The sequence below is a fragment of the Pteropus alecto genome, unplaced genomic scaffold, assembly GCF_000325575.1.
Source record: "Pteropus alecto unplaced genomic scaffold, ASM32557v1 scaffold56, whole genome shotgun sequence".
Lineage (NCBI taxonomy): Eukaryota > Metazoa > Chordata > Mammalia > Chiroptera > Pteropodidae > Pteropus > Pteropus alecto.
The window spans coordinates 1,225,405-1,241,840 of NW_006438871.1; the positions used below are offsets into that span (position 1 = coordinate 1,225,405).

Here is a 16,436-nt window from a genome sequence, read left to right on the forward strand (position 1 = left end):
TGCTGTAAACATCTGGGCACAGATTTTTGTGGGGACGTAGGTTTCCAACTAGCTGGTCGTGTGGCAGGGGCGCATCCAGCTCTGCACGTTCACCCTACGAATGCCTTCCGAAGTGGCTGTGCCACCTGCGTCCCCAGCCGCAGCGTGTGAGCGTTCCCGCCACCCCGTGACCCTGCCAGCATTTGGCCAGTGTCTGGATGTTGTCCGTTCTAGGAGGTATGAGCTGGGTCTCATCTGGGGAGTCGGTGTTGAACACGCTAACCCGGCAGTGCCTCAGGGACAGGCCAGGGGAGGCATCCGGGAGAGCCCGCAGACCCCACAGACCCCACAGACCCCGCAAATGCGGCCCCTCTCTGGACGGACACCAGCGGGGCTTCCTGTGCCGGCCAACAGGTGCCGAGGCAGCCTGCAGACCCCAGCAGACACCCCTGGCCCGGCCGCTGGCTTCCTACCACCCTGTCCCCAAAGCAGTGAAGAGCAAGCTTGGAGAGGGGACGGAGGGTGGCCCCTGGATAGAGCTGAGGCCCAAGCTGGGCCCAGGACACGGTGGGTGTGAGTCCGAGAGGCAGGGCCACCCAGGCACGTGGGCGCAGGGAGCAGAGCTGGCAGCGCTGGGCCTGTGGCAACCAGCAGGCTGAGGGGCAGGCAGGCCCCCCCCCCGCCCTGCCCGCCTGCAAACTCAGTGATTAAACGACATGACTTCCTTACAACTCCAATTAAACACCTAAATGATGGTGGCGCCTTTGTTACCTGACACTATGAATAAACGGACAGCGGCGAGCGAGCAGGACGCACGGTGACTAATGTGCCAGCCGGTCAAACGGAGCTCAAGCCTGGAAGGAACGGGAGGGTGGGCCACCATCCCCCGCCACCGCCCCCCGCCCCCAGGGACCCGCCGGGGACGCCGCCTGGCCTGCGGCCCAGGGCATCCCCACCCCACACATGCACCGAGGCCGCGCTCCCTCTCCGGGGACCCTGCTGACCACGGCGGTGCCACGAGGCCTAGGGTGGGCCGAGGACACGACTGCCGCTTGGTTCCTGCCTGGGACGCTGGCGCTCTGGAGAAGCCGCAGCCCGTGCCAGCAACGTCCGTCCCGGCAGCTCCGCACGGCCCCCCTCATGCCCACGTCCCCCGCCGCGACTCCCTGCCAGCAGGACCAGGCCGCCCGCGGGGGCCTCACCGGGCACTCGCAGCTGCCCGTGGGCCCAGCTCACAGACGAACGGGGACACCGAGGTGCAGGGAGGGCCCCGCCCAGGCCGCGCAGCTGGGCCCTTCCCGTGGGACTGAAAACCAGCTCAAGCAGGAGAGTCACAAAGACGGGTCCGACAGGAAGCGGAGGTTTCCAGCGGGCGGCCGCCTCAGAGGTGCCCGTCGGCCCGTCTGGCACTGTGCAAGGCCCCCGGGCGCCCAGGGCGGCTCCGTGCAGCGCCCCGTGTGGTTCCCAGAGCAGAGGGGCCGCGAGCCTCTGGGACGGTGACGTCGCCAGAGGGTACAATGGAGGCAGAGTGTCCTCGGGGGCGCAGTTTGGGGAGACTGACGGACGCGCCCCAGGCACAGGCCTGGGCCGGGCTGACTGACCACGCATCACTGGGAACTGGGGAAGGGCAGACGTGGAGGGCACTTCTGGTGCCGAGGTGGTGTGGACATTCCCCACCAAGCCCGCCCTGCGCCCTGCTGGTCACGCAGAGGCCACCAGAAGCATGGCGGCGGGGACCCAGACGGGGGCCGGCGGCACCGCCGCACGACAGGGAAAGGTGGCCGGGCCCAGCCCGTCGGCAGACAGGGGCCCGGGGCTGCGTGCCTCACGGCCAAGCGCCTGCAGAGCAGCTCCCCGTGTCTGGAGGGGGGGCCTGCCGCACAAGCCGGGGCCTGGGACCCTCCCCCCGCCCAGACACACGCGGTGGAGCGGGGGCCGAGCCCGCTGACGCAGCTCGTACCTTCAACACAACTTCCACGCACGCAGAATCCCACTGCTTTTCCACGAACACGACAAAGCAATTCTAAATCCGTTCAGAATGACAAACAGGAAAGAAAATCCTTACGTGAAAAAAGGGGCAACAGCTTCTCTACCAAACGCTGAAGCCTATTTTAAAGTTGAAGTTACTGAAAACGCGATACAGGTGAGTGGAGCGAAGCACGGGAAACGTGGACACGGACCCTGCTCAGCGCAGGGGCGGAGCAGGGCGAGGACACAAAGCCCGCGCAGGGCAGGGCAGGGCAGGGCTCCCCGACGCACAGCGCTGGGGCCGCTGCCCAGGGGTCTGGGAGGACAGCAGTTTGGGTTCTGACCTCGCACCACACACCAAGTAAGTCCCAGAAAGATTAAAACTTTAAGTATTAAAAAGCCAAAGGAAAAGAAAATCCAGAAGAAAACAGGACCATTTAACAAACCACTAAAGAACTTCCTGAGCTTAAAAGTAACAGAATCAACAGACGACATTCCAAAAAATGGTCAAGCTTTCTCTACAGAATGACCAGAAGACCCTAAAGGCTGAGCTCCCACACGACTGAACAGAGGTGAAGGGGCTCTGGCCAGAGGGGCCCCGTCCAGAGAAGGGACAGAACCCTCCTCCCTTGCTGGTGATCAGAAACGCACGTTAGAACGAGACACCCTCTTTACCTGAAATTCTCAAGGACAGCAGTGAACGACACCTTCTGGTGTGCACCCTGCAGGGTCTGACACGGGGTCGGCCACCACCACCAAGCGGCAGGGCAGCTCCGGCACCTGAGTGACGGCCCCACCGTGGCGCCTGCAGCCGCTGCTCTGTCCACCGACCGGCACGCTCTGTTGACAGAAACCGTGAGGGGCCTTGGGGACTGACTCCCTCCTCCCAGCAGTGGCCGACAGCCGCGCACGGGGTGGGCACAGTGCAGGGGCTACTTGAAGGCCGAGCAGTGCTCCACCGGCGGAGGCAGCAGCCCGCTCACCTGGTAAAGGACGTGTGGGTTGTTACCAGCTCTTGCCACGAGTGTTGCTGCTCTAAAAATGCATGAACTCTATTCCAGCAAAGATGAAAAATGTGAATTTCACCGTCTCCCACTAGGACCTACACTGGGGAGAACGCGTGGACGGCCGGACAGGGCTGCAGGCCGACGGATGCCCCGACTGCGGTAAATGCATGGACCAGGGCAGGTGGGCCGGGCAGCTTCCCTGGGAGACCCCGCCCGAGACCATGCTTGTCTCTCTGCTCAACCCCCTCCCCAACCTCCTGCCTCGATGCTCAAGTTTCCAGCACACGGATCTGCTGTCTCTGTTAGATTCAGACCCAGCAATGATGCTTTGGGGATGCGGGACAAGAACGGTCCCAGGCTGCTGATTGCAGCTCTCACAGCCTGGCTGCTGGCAGATCACACACACATACATCACACACACAGTCACACACGTGCGCAAGCACACCGTGCCGCGAGAGCTCTAAGATGCAAGGTCGGCATGCGAAATCAAAGCTGAACTCTGTGTTAGTTTTTCTAACCTTGGGATTTTCTACATTAACAGTCAGGGCATCTGCAAGGAGGAAAAGCTCTGTCCCTCCCTCTCCAAACCGCGTGCCTGTCTCTGCTGCGGCCCTGACCAGCGTCTCAGGCGTCTGGCTGGGGCGGTGAGAGCGAGCTGAGCCAGTGTCGTGCGCGTCTGCGCCTGGCAAAAGCGTGGTGCCTCTGCCAGCGCCGGGCGGCGGACGGGTGTGTGCACGCCATGCCCGGTCAGGCTGAGGGGGATCGCCTCTTGTCCTCATTTGCTGGGTTTCTACAAGTGTTGGATTTTGTCAAATGCTTTTATTCCGTCAAGTGATCAGATCACAGGGACTGGGCTGATTGCACCAACAGGCGACTGAACGCGGACCAGGCGTGCTTTCCCGCGAGAAACACAGAGACGATCCCTACAGGTTCCCTCCTCCGTCTCGTCACTGGCTTTGGAGTTAGGGTGACGTCTGCTTCAAAAATGAGCTGAAAGGTTCTCGCTTCTGCTTGCTGGGGAGCCTGTCCGACAGAGCTCCCCAGGGAAGCCACCCGGCCTGGACGGCCCTCTCCAGGGGCTCTCGGGTGAAGGGTTCCCGAGGCCGCCCGCCACACACTGGCCGGGCCCATGGCCTGCCGTCTGCCCCCGAGGCTGGCTGCTGTTGACTCTGGGCTCTGGGCCCCGCCGCCTGCATGCGAAGGCGCCCGGCTCTGCCCGCAGACGGAGAGGACGGGCGCAGGGCCTCACTCTCTGGCCCAAGTGAGAAAGAGGAGAAATTCCGCTGTGCTTTTGGCTACCCTCTTCCGCCCCGCCGCCCGGGCGGTCCCGGGAGATGCGGGCGCAGCCGGACGGGTGCTTCTCTTTGACCCATGGAGCTGTGACCCCGAGAGGCGGGCACCCTGTGGCTCCCCGCTCGGTCCCCCAGCTGCTGTTGGCCGGGAAGGCCGATGCTCCTGTGGGAGGTACCCTGTGAAGGGTCCCCTCGGGGAGTGAGAAACCGTCAGCGAGGCCTGAGGGCGGGGACTCGGGGAACGGTCCTGCCGTGTCGCACGCCTCAACGTGCCTCTGCGCTGGGCGTGTGGCCGTCTGCCCCCGACCACCATGCCGAGGCTGCAAGGACGGGCCGCACCGAGGGAGCCCACGCGGCTGACGCCAGCGGCGCGGCATGGCGTCGGGACAGACCGTCCGCGGAAGCCTGGCCCGGGAGGCAGAGCGAGGTCGACGTTCCCCACCGCATTTCAGAAGGACCTACAGTCTCGTGACGTGATATCTGAAATCTCCAGAACACGACAAGAACCAGGGAAACACAAACCTGTTAAGAAAAACGCAGCCGAGGGCACCAAACCCGAGATGGCGAGAGGCTCACTTATCAGACGCCCCGAGCAGTGACTACAAATGTGTCCTCAGGTTGCCACAGACCACTCAGCCACGACTCAACAGAGGTGGGCGGCAGCCCCTGACGCTACGCTGTCACCTGCCAGGGTGACCCCCTGAACCCACTCGGACGGCGTGTGTGCGTGGTGTGCCTCCCCGGCCTCCGCCTCTACACCCCGTCTGACGCAGGGACGGTCTGAATGACTGCATGACCGCCTCACGGAGGCTGGAGGGACAGGCGGCTGGTCTGCAGAGCGAAAGGAAAGGAGCTGCCAGCCACAGCCGCACGCGCGGGAGAGACGGGCTCTAGTGACAAGGGCGGGGCGGAGATGGCGCTGGACGGCGGGGGCAGCCAGTCCGTTTGGGCCCATGAACACGTGAAGGGTGTGTGCCCGTGCAGGAGTGACAGGGCTGTGCCACGTGCACGTGTCCTGACGGGACGTGCACACGTGCGTGAACATGTGCACAAGCACTCGTGTGTGCACGCCCTGTGCTCACTGCTCGTAACCCCAACGTGTGGCCAGAGAAGCAGCTGCTGGGCGAACGCAGCTTGTGCTTCTAGTGCCGAGGGGCGCATGGTGCTGCTGGCGTCACAACTGGACCCCACGATGGTGCGTGAACCCTGAGTCCCATGAGACACTGGGCTGAGGGTCCTGGGGAGAGTCGCGGGCATGGGGACGAGACTGCTGTGTAGGCTTGCGCCGGGGCTGGCGCCGGGGCTGCTGGTCTGTCTCACATCCCGGTCGAGGGAGGCGACGTGGGGAGGGGCGCAGCGGGGAGCTCAGAGTCTGATCCCAGCGCCCGACCTCACAACCCAGGCCGGACCCCAGCCTGTGCACGGGTTCCGTGCCGAGGGCCATCGGCCACCGCCGTGACCTCGCCAGGCTGTGACCACGGACCTCGGGCCCTCTGAGAGAGGAGAGGGCGAAAGCAAGTGGGGAGAGGGGACGCATCCAAGACCCTGGGCCAAGGGGCCACGTGCAGAACGACCTCTTCCTGCTGGGTCTCGTCACGGACAAGACGACGCACACGCCCTAACGCAGCCGCTCACGGCCGGTGCCTGCCACCATGTGGGGGGGCGCTGGGGGAGTGGATGAGATAAGGGAGCAGGAGTGGGCTTCATGGGAGGAGGGGCCTCTCAGAAACGCAAGGGGCACATGGCAGAGCCGCCGCCTGACCCCAGGTGCAGATGTCCCTGCAGGGTCCCTGAGGGCCAAGGGCACCAGGGCTGTGCTCCAGGAGGAACTGGCCGAGGCCGTCCTCCCAGGCCACCCGGAGCCCAGAGTGGACAGTGCCAGGTGCCCCTCCCCCAGCTTCCCTGTGGGTGCACTGTGCACGGTGCCCCCGGGCAAACGGCCCCCAAAGTCCCCTCCTTTGCGCTAATGAACTTGCTTTTCTCGGCAGCTGCCCAGGGGATGTCCCAAGCGCAGGACTTGGTGACTGTGAAACTCTGTGGCCGCATGGGACGCACGCGCTCCCGGGGACAGCGAGGGGGCCTACCTGTCACCTCCTCGGACGACGGCAGCCCCGAGGCCTGCAGTTCGGCGGGGACCGGGCCGCCGCGCTCCAGGGCGCCCACCAGCTTCCGCAGCCGCTCGCACTCTTCCCACAGCCGGGCGTGGTCCTGGCGGAGGCGCTGCTGGGCCTCGCTGGCCGGGTTCACCGTCATGTGCAGCACTTTGGTTCTGCCCTGGTCGTAGTCGCCCTGCGGAGCACAGGCAGCGGTCAGCGCGGCCTCGGCTCTCAGGATCGACAGTGGGGCACCGACTGGGAGCAGCCGGGCCCCTAAGCCCTCCTCCCGCGTGCGCGGCCCTGCCAGGCGCGGCGCCTCCGGGCTTCTGCCCGTCACAGGGCCACAGCGCCCTCGCTGGCCTCCAGGAGCTGACAGGGACAGACGGGGAAGAGACTGGAGACCCGACACGGCTCTGGAGCACGGGGGACTCAGTTCACACGGGCCCCTCCTTGGTCTTCACCCCGGTGTGCGAGCAGATCGTGACACTGTGTTTAAAAACGTGTGGCACTTCTACACGCCCCACCAGCAACACTGTGGTGACGGGGGCAGGCTTCGTGGGCCGTCACTGTCCTAACGAGAAAGCCACCTCGGCCGCCAGAAAACAAACGAGTGCCGTGTGCCACAGAACGCGTGGAGTTCACCACCCCCAAGTGCCCCGAACGCGGCTTTCCCTGTGACCTTCAACCCTCAAAAGCGTGAAAGCAGAGATGGGCTGGCAGCCGTGTCCGGCCTGGGGCCGCGCATCAACCCGGGTCAGAGAGCAAAGGTCCTCCATTCCCACAGGCCACGAGGCAGGCTCTGAGCGGCCGCCTCCTCCCCGCGGGACCGCCCTGCCGCGCCCTGGAGGGCCCCGTGGGGACCGGGCGCACCTGGAGGTCCCCAGACTCAGGTGAATCGGTGCCTGGATGCCAATGGCCCATGGCTGCCACCTGAGACCGCGGTTCTGACTGGCCCCCCGATCTGGGTGGCTTCCTGTGACGGAGCCTGAGCGCGGAGGACACCTTGGTGTGCCAGGGTGTAAGGGCCAGACCACCCCCAGCGAAGGCAGAAGACAAAACAAAGACCCCCACGGTCCCCAGCGGCTGGGAGGACAAGCCTGTGGGGTCTCCAGGTGCCGGAGTGGGCGGGCCAGGCACCGGACGCCTTGGCTGCTGAGCCCACCCGCTGGCTTGTTGCAGAACCAGTGAGTCCCTAGTGTGGGGACGAAGCTGCAGAAGCTCCAGGTCCCCGAGGCTCTGGCCGGGCGGGAACAGGGATTTGGTCAGTGGACAGCACCACATTTGGGGCGGGACGACCTCTGACCCGGTCCTCACCAGCAGCGACCAGGCCTGTGGTCAGGGTGAGTGAGTGCGGCTGCAGATGGAACCACTGGGCACGGCTTTAGGTGACGTCTCTTAAAACGCTTCAGCATCTGGAAAGTTCCGTGGTGACGGGAGCCACTTCTGTGACCACGGGGCACGGCTTTAGGTGACGTCTCTTAGGTGACGTCTGGAAAGTTCCGTGGTGACGGGAGCCACTTCTGTACACTCACTGGGTTTCTTTACGTGACGCCCAGAGAAGGCGGAGTTCTCTGGGCACTGGGCTGTCCCCGTGCTCGCTCCCTCACCCACCTGCCCACTCAGGCCCCGCTGAGATGTGAGCGAGTGACCAGTGGCGCTGGGTCCCCGGGCAGGCGTGAGATGGCTGAGCACAGCCATCGGCCAGTCTCCAGGCTGCCCGCCATGGTCCCCAGCCTGGCAGGAGGCAGCGGTGTCGAGTCCGTCAGCACGAGGGCGAGGGCGAGGGGCTCCCCTGAACTGGGCCGGCCCTGTGCATCAGGCGGCGAGAATGTCACGTGCCCTGTGAGCACAGCCTGTGGCAATCGATTCTGGGCTGCTGAGCCCACCTTGCCTCTCCATTTCACATTCAAATCGAAGAGTGAGCCAGAGGCAGAATCTGCCGTGTGCTTCTGCCCGAGGCCAGCCTCCAATGTGGTGCCCACTTCCAGGGCCAACCCAAGGACACGGGTGAAGCCTGCCCCCTCCCTGAACTTGGGGTTCCGGCTGACCCCTAGAAACGCTCCTGAGTGGGAAGGGCTGCAGGAGGGGTGACCACACACCTGAGCTGAGGCCGAGCCCCGCCTCACACGGGCAGCCGCAGTGGGAAGGCCCTGGCCCCATGCCCACACCCAACATGCTGCTGGGAGCCAGGGGAGGGGCTCACATCGCACCCTCTGCCCCAGATGCTCCCGGGAAGTCCCCGCTCCCTATTTGGCGCGGTGCACGTGAGGTCTGGGCGCCTGTGCATCCGGCGGCCTCTCGTGACGCACCCGAGGAAAACACGCCAACAAGGCCCCCAGAGTGGAAGGTCATACGGAGAGAGGCCTGTTCTGTCAGCCACCCCAGCAAGTCCCGCCACACAAGTGCCCAGGAGAGACCAGCAGAGTCACCTGCCCACCAGTGGGAGACAAAATGGGTGCAAACGTAAGACACTAAGTTTTGGGGTCTTCGTAACAAAGCAACAAGCAACTGATGCAGCCCCTGGAGGAGGCCCCAAAGAGATAAGGTGGGGTACCACGTCTGAGGCCACCAAAGGTCCCCACCACGGTCCCCACCACGTGGGGGGCAGGCTCCTTGGGAGGCACCTGGGCCAGGGCTTTCGGGACCCTGCAAGGGCTTTCGGGGCTGAGAGGTCACGCTGACCTGGTCGCGTGGGATGGGACAGCTGCGCTGGTGTCCTGCTGGTGGCGGGTCCGTACGGGAGCGAGTGTGCGTGTGGCCCGCTGCGGGGGAGGGCGGAAGCCACCCCGGGCAGGCAGCCCCGGCTCCCCTGCTGCTGGAGCCTGGGGCGCGCCTCAGCTACGGGGTGCATGCCGCGGTGCGTGCCACCACTGGCCTCTCGCCCGGGATCCCACTCGATCCCTCCCAAGACCTCATCTCAGAGGAAATGGGCTGTGAGCGGGGCAGGGAATGGTGGCTCGAGTGCACAACGGTGTGACGGACAAGGCTGCCCGCCTCCGCGTCCAGCCGTTCGCTCAGGCCCTCCAGCCCTGGGGGTGAATGTGGACCCACGCTCCTGCCTTCTGGACGTGGCTAAAATGAGTGGCCAAATAGCTGCTGCTGCAACCAGTCACCACCGCCACTGTGGTGTGGACACAGCCACACATGCACACACGTGAACGCACACCGCCGTGCCACGTGAAACGCCCAGCTCCAGCGTGCTGACTTCTGACGAAGGGCGCCAGCGGCCGAAACCGGGGAACCAAGGCCCTCCTGGCGGAGGCTGCAGGAGGAGGGGCACCGCAGGCACCGGGCTGGCATCTGGGGGCCCAAGGAGCAGGGACGCGGGAAACACCCGTCCTGCAGCCCAGGACCTGCTCCGGCCCCAGCTCCGTGGGCCGAGGAGTGGAGGACGAGCGCCGGTGCGGGCCATGCCGGGCTTGTTCCGTGCGCCTAGAAGCCAGAGCGCCTGGCCGCGGCCGCCAGGGGAGAGGCACCGGCCCGGCCCCAGGACCTGCCACCGCCGCGGGCACCCAGGGCGGTGTGACGCCCGTGCAGCAGGGCCATCTAGGCGAGCAGACGGGAGGAGGGCTGGAAGGGGCGCCGAGCCCGCTGCTGGATGACAGCCTTGGGCGAGGAGCGGGAGGCTGTCATCTCCTGCTGTGAGTCTGGTCCACAGCGGAGGACACCGCTGTGAGGCCGAGACTCTCGGAGGAACCGCTGGGACCTGCCTCTGACGTGCTGGCACGCCGGCCCACCCTGCAAACACGCCCGGGAGGACAGAGCTGCGTTTCTGTGCGTGCAGCTACGCGAGAAGGCCTGCGAGGGGCCTGGGGCGCGTGGCAGAGAAACACGGGGAGCGGGGCTCGGCGGGGCAGCTGCCCGGCACAGGTCTGTGCGGTGGGGGGCACACGGCACACGCAGCATCCACCGTGAGCACGCCCAGGACAGGGCTGGGGCCGGGGGTGCTCCCCGGGAGCCCTGAGCCTCTGGCCCCCCTCCGTGGCTAGACTCCGTGCAAGCTCAGGTGACTGGCCATGTCACCCTGCGTGGGGAAATGGGGGGCGACACCCGCTCTCCCCTGCTATGTTCAAGCTCAGCCCCCAGGCTGCCAGTGGCCCTGAGCCCCAGGTCACGGGCCTGTTCCCATCGCAGGGGTGAGGCTGGTGAGCTTGGCCTTTAAGCACCTCCAGGGTCCAGTGCCTGAGAGACCTGGATGGAGGACAAGCCCCCCAGAGTCCCCTGCCCGGCCTGGGGATGGACCTGCTGTGGGGTGGGGCCATGGCCACTCTGGGCCGGGCAAAGGAAACGCTGCCCGCGGCCACACGCCGGGGAGGGTGCCTGCCACCCTGGGCCTGACTCGAATGCTGAGACTCGCTGGTAAGAGGCAGAGACGCGAGGAGAATTAGAATCCACAGTTAAATAATCGCCCATCCTCATGCATATTTATAAGTCACCCAGCCTCAAAACTAAATCAATAGCTCTCCAGGCTGAAAAAGCAAGCACAGCTCGGGGGGAGAGTGAGAAGCTCTGGGGTGCCCGTGGGTCTGAGGGGCAGGGTGGAGCAGCCCCACCAGAGGGGGTGATGCAGCCCCCGCAGGCCTACCGCACCCCAGCCTGTGGGCCTGCCTCCCCTGCTGCCTGGTGCTCAGGAGCGACGTGACCCTGGGCAGGTCCCCAGGCGCTGGCCTCATGTCCTACACACCTCGTGGGCTTAGTGGGCTCGCAGGGACACGCCCTGCTCTGAAGCTGCGGACACACAGCGGGCTGGCCCCCGGGAGCGGGCCCTCGGGGGTCAGTGTGCTCGCCGCAGCTGAAGAGGATGGAGGTGCCGGCGATAGCACGGCCGGACCCTAAATGTTGGCGCCAGGAGCGGGTGGCCACCTCCTCGCTCAAGGACCGAGAAACTGAGGCCCAGGGAGGACAGGAGGCCCACGCAGCCACCCAGGGCCCGTCACGGGGGGTTGAGGGAGGAGAGGAGAGGCCCAGGGTTGGAGGCGGGAAGCAGGGGTCTGAAGAGAACACAGTGCGAGGGCTGTGGGACCCAGCTGCAGGACTCTGGGGACTGACCCGTCACCAGAGAAGTCGCTGAAGGGAAGAGGGCTCTGCAGGGCTCTGTCTGTCCCCGAGCCAACACGGTGATCACGGGTCTGGCGAGCACGGGGGCCGAGCCCCTCCATTTTTGCTCACCCCCCACAATGGAAGCGCATTCAGACGCTGGCACTCGGTGTTCCCCAGGGCTGAGGCACCCTCACAAAACAGACAGGGGTGTGCATGGCCCGCCCCCTCCCCATGGGCTGTCAGAGCTGGGAAATGATTTATGATGGCTGCTTTGAATGCGCCTGTGCGCTCACTGCCCTGCAGCGGGGCCTGGAGGGACCAGCCTGCTGCAGTGGCCACGGGCCTGGGGCCTGCAGGCCAAAGCCTTCTTGGGCAGTGGCAGAGGGAGGACGGGCCTGGGGGCTGGGGCGGGGCCTTGTCACACCGCCCCCGCCCCCGGTGACCGTGTCTTCCAACGCCCCACTGGGGGCCAGAGAACACGTCTACCCACCATGGCACCGTGAGGGCCCGGGCACAGGTGGGCGTGGCAGGCTGAGCTCTGGGGCAGGCGCCAGCCACTCCGAAAGCCCCCAGGGAGCAGGCTCCAAGGGCCCTCGCCCAGCCAGGCCTGTTGCTGGACCTCCTGCTGCCAGCAGCCTCTTTAGGCAGAACACAGGAGGGGCCCCCGGCTCTGCGGCCAGTCCATGGGCCCCTTGTGAGAGCTCGGTAGGCGGGAGGGCAGGGACAGGCCCGGAGGGTGACGGTGGCTAGACGCTCACCACCGGGAAGGCGCCCAGGCCCAGCTGGGCCGAGGCAGCGGTGGCTGCCCCCGAGGAGCAGAGAGCAGTCTGGCGGCACAGCCGGCACAGCCAGCACCAGCTAATGGTGCCCCCTCCTCCTAGAGATGAAGGGACACAGCGAGAAGACAAGCGGACGGCCTAGTCTCAGGGCCGAGCAGGGGTGGACCGGTGGCTTGGCCAGAGCACCCCCCGAGGACCTGGAGGAAGGAAAGACGCTGCCATCCCAGGACACCGGGCAGAGCCCTGAGGACAGCCCTCCCCCCGCCCCGACAGCGCGAACGGCCTTAAACCAGAGCAGCTTTGCGGGGGACGTAACTGCCGCCCATGCCGGCCACTCGGAGAGAGCCAGGGGCCGTCCCGACAGGCGCCCGACAGCCAGGGCTGCACAAAGGCCTTCACGCCATCCGACTGCCACGTGTCTGGGGACCCGAAAGTGCCCGAGTCATCAGCACGCTGCGCTGCAGGACAGCACAGGCACAAGGCTCACCCTCCGTGCAGGAGGCCGCGGGGCTGCAGCCAGGACTGGCTCCCCGTCCCCAGGAGGACCAGGCCATGTGCTCACCGCACCGGTGGCCACAAGCGCCCCGCACGTTTCCAGGAGCCCGTTCTCGTACCTGGAACTTCTTGCCTTAAACTCCACGAGCACCTGCAGGTCACTGTCACTATGTGTCCCCTTCTTCCTCAATCATTAAGCAAAAAGCTGGTCTCATCCATTCTCCTCCCCTAACAGGCTCAGAAGCCACAAGAAGGTCAGAGCTGAAGGTCACTGGGTCGTGTCAGACCCAGGACACGTGCGTCGTGCTACGTGCCGAGCCAAGAGCTCAGGGCATGGCCACTGCAGGCAGTGCCCCGTCTTCCTTCCTTAGGGCACCCGGGCCTTCAGGGGGCAGCTGACCAGCGTGGGGCCAGCCTGCTGGGGCAGAGCGGGGGGGCGGGGGCCGCCAGGACCACCTCGCGTCCCAGCTGCAGAGCCCTCTCCGCTACCCCGTCTGCTCGTGTGAGAGCGCGTGCCGGGGACCCCCTACCCCGCCTCTGACTTCACAGTTCTAGCCAAGTGCGCCCACGGCTTCAGGTGGCCAAGGGGCAGCAGAGGGACAGGAGGACGGAAGGCTGAAAGGCCCTGGGGCCACCCATCGGGCAAGCCTCCACCTTGGGAGGGGACGGCAGACACACCTGGGCGCTTTCTGCACACGTCTGGCAGGGTCTCTGCCAGGCAGATGCGAGTGCCTGAGCCAAGGGACCCAGCAGACGCTCACGTCCCGCCAGCCAGAGCTGGCCCCAGCTCGGCCACCAGAAGCCATGGGACCGGCAAGTTCCTCGGGGCCGAGGACCACAAGGCTCTCACTGCAAGGTGGGGGCAGGACAGGGAAGAGAGGAGAGAGAGCAGAGACCTGTCACACGGTCTGTCCGCCCACATGCCAGGCTAGGCCCAAGCTGCCGTGCCACACACCACCTCGCCCTCTCCTGGGCCACCTTGCCGGCCTGCACGCTCTCATTAAAGCCCCCTGACCTCGGCTCTCATCAGCAGGCAGAGGACAGTTGGCACAGCCAATGACAGGACGCAGTCATCATCCGTCGACGTCCACCCAAAGTTCTTCAGGAGGTGACCTGTGGTGAGGGGCTGCCAGGATGGAAGGAAGCAAAACCTAATTGTCAAGAGGCTGGACGATGGCCATTCAGGCTGAGGAACGGCTTCGGTGGCCTGGCCCTGGCCCCTGCCACTGTCCTCTCCCAGACCCTGGACCTATGCAGCCCACCTGCTGCTGCCATGGGGCTGATTCGGTAGCAGCTCTGGTAAGACTCAGGGGTAGCGGTGGGTGAGTGGGGGTGATGGTGGCCACTGATGACTGTGATGAACCCTGGTCAGCTGCCCATGCGCTTGGCCCAGCTAGCAGGCCCACCTACTGCTCCTGCATAAGGCTGGGCCGGTCCCTAAGCTTCCAACACATCAGGGCGGTGAACACTCAGGAGTCCAGAGGATGCCAGCCACCCACCTGGGCACTAAGGGCCCCCAACACCAGCCACACACCTGGGGACCTGAGGTCATGTTTTTTGGGGCCAGGAGGTAACATGCATTCGTCTATATGTGCTCATCCCGAGCAGTCTGGAGCCCACTGCTCCTGGCCTCCCTCCCCCAGCCACACCCCAGCCACGTCCCTGCTGGGCTGGGCAGATGAGCGGAAGCTCCTGACATGGGCCGGCCTCAGCTGTCACGATCTCTACTACAGGGAGTGAACAGCCGGCAGCCTAGCACCTCGCCCGGGCTGGCGAGGGCGGCAGGAAGGCTGGGCAGCGACCAGAGCACCGGCTGCCCACAGCACTCGCCATGGGCGCTTTGCCTCTCCAGCCCGAGGACTGAGTCACGTCCGAAGGTGCTTAGCAAAAACGCTCAAACACTTGTTTTTGGATTGTAGTAAAATCCACACGAAATAAAATTCACCATCTGAATAGCTTTTAGGTGTATCGTTCATCATTAAACACAACCACACTGATGTGCAGCCATCACCACCATCATCTCCGGAACTTTCCATCTTCTCAAGCTGGGACTCTGTGCCCAGGAAACACTACTCTCCCCCTTCCCAGCCCCGGGCACCGTCCCTCCCACTGCCTGTCTCTGTGACTCTGACCCCTCCAGGCCCTCGCGTGCACAGATCACACAGGATCTGTCTTTCTGTGATTTTCACTCCCTTCTGAGGTTCAAGCACATTGCACACGTGGATGGACCACAACGTGCTCACTTCTTCATCTGCCAACAGACATGGGGGTGGCTTCCACCTGCTGGCTGCATGGGGTGCATGTACGTTTGAGGCCCTGCTTCCAGTTCTTCGGGGCGCAGGCCCAGGAGTGGGGTCGCTGGGATCTGTAGCTAATCAGAGCAGCTTTTTAAACCAGCTACGGCGTCTGTGGTAGGACATCGTGAGGGCCCCTTAGAAACACTTCCTTTGGATTTGCTGTGGCCACGGGGGGCTTCGGTGGCTGGTGCAGCAGGGACGCAGGGCTATGCCAGGCGGCCGCCCTCAAGGGGTAAAGGGCGAGGCGCGGCCACCCTAAGGTAGGTCACAAACCCCACAAGCAGGCCCAGAGTCCGCGTTCTGACCTAAGGCACTAAAACTGAAGGAAAGACTCACCAACGGGAACAAGAACATGAGCCAATCCTGAGACTCAAGGCCAAGGAGAAGTGCGCACGGTAAGCAGGGTCTGTGCGCTGCCCCGAGGGTGCGGGGAGGTCCCGGCCACGGGAACTCAGGGCCGCGCCCGTGCAGTGCGCACACGTCCCGAGGCGCCATCGCCACGCGCTCTTCTCCACGCTCCAGGACATCTAGTGGGGCTCAGGCCCACGGAGCGGGGGCGGGGAGGGGTGGAGGGAATGCACGCATTCACTCTCAAGTCCCTACGAAAACAAACGAGGTCACTGGGAGACTTCTGTGCAGAAGGGTCGTGGGGGAGCTGAGGACGAGATGTATCAGACTCCGAAACGCCGAAGGCACTGACCGTGACTACGCGGGACTGGCCCGGATCCAGGGACACGTGGAGGCCTGGGCAGGAGGCGGGGTGTCTCAAACCCGCGAGGAAAGGCCAGGCTTCCTTGGTGGTTTGGGGGCGACCAAGGAGAGTGTCCTTAAGACACCAACACCACAACCCGATTCCAAATCAAGCGGGTTTAAATGTAAAAGGTGAAACGATGAGCAAACCAGAGGAAACACGCGAGAATTCTTTTCAAACCTTGACGTCGGAGAGATACACACGTGACCCAAAGCCCAAGGAGCTCCCCTGAGAGATAGATAAGTGCAACTACGGAAAAACTTAAAAATCAAAAACTTCCGCTTTGGTGAAAATAAACCAACCAGCCAACCAACTCACCCCAGGCCAAGCCAAAAGACTAATGATAAACTGAGAAAACATAGTCACAACTTAAAACAAAAGGAGCTCAACCCCTTAACATACAAAGAGCTCCAGGACGTCAACGAGGAAAGGACCTACAACCGCTGAAACGTGCCCCAAGGATTCTAACACGCGAACACACTACGACCCCGTCTCACACGTGACAACGGAGCTGAAGGCTGAAGCTGCACTGGACTGTCCCTTTTGCCCACGGGACCAGAAAGCCTGAGTCTGACGGCGACTCTGTTGGTGAGGCCGTGGGGACAGCGGCGCTGTTGGAGGCGGGGTGTGCCCGCCCGCGCTGCAGCGGCACACGCGGACAGCCGCCCATGGCTGCGGGGCAGCCTCTGTCGTGGAGCGTGCAGGACCTCTGACCCTGGTCTCTTCCAGCCC

General features: G+C 64.6%; 1 protein-coding gene across 5 annotated transcripts in view; it reads right to left on the reverse strand.

Annotated features, from left to right (window-relative positions):
* The window catches only part of MAD1L1 (mitotic arrest deficient 1 like 1), a 240,204-nt gene that overhangs the window by 30,671 nt on the left and 193,097 nt on the right, over positions 1–16,436 (reverse strand). For all 5 annotated transcript variants that reach the window (XM_025049565.1, XM_015592494.2, XM_015592496.2 and 2 more), the window contains one exon: positions 6,331–6,535. In XM_025049565.1, coding sequence (XP_024905333.1) covers positions 6,331–6,499 — 169 coding nt within the window. In that variant the 5' untranslated portion in view covers positions 6,500–6,535. The remainder of the gene's footprint in view (positions 1–6,330; positions 6,536–16,436) is intronic.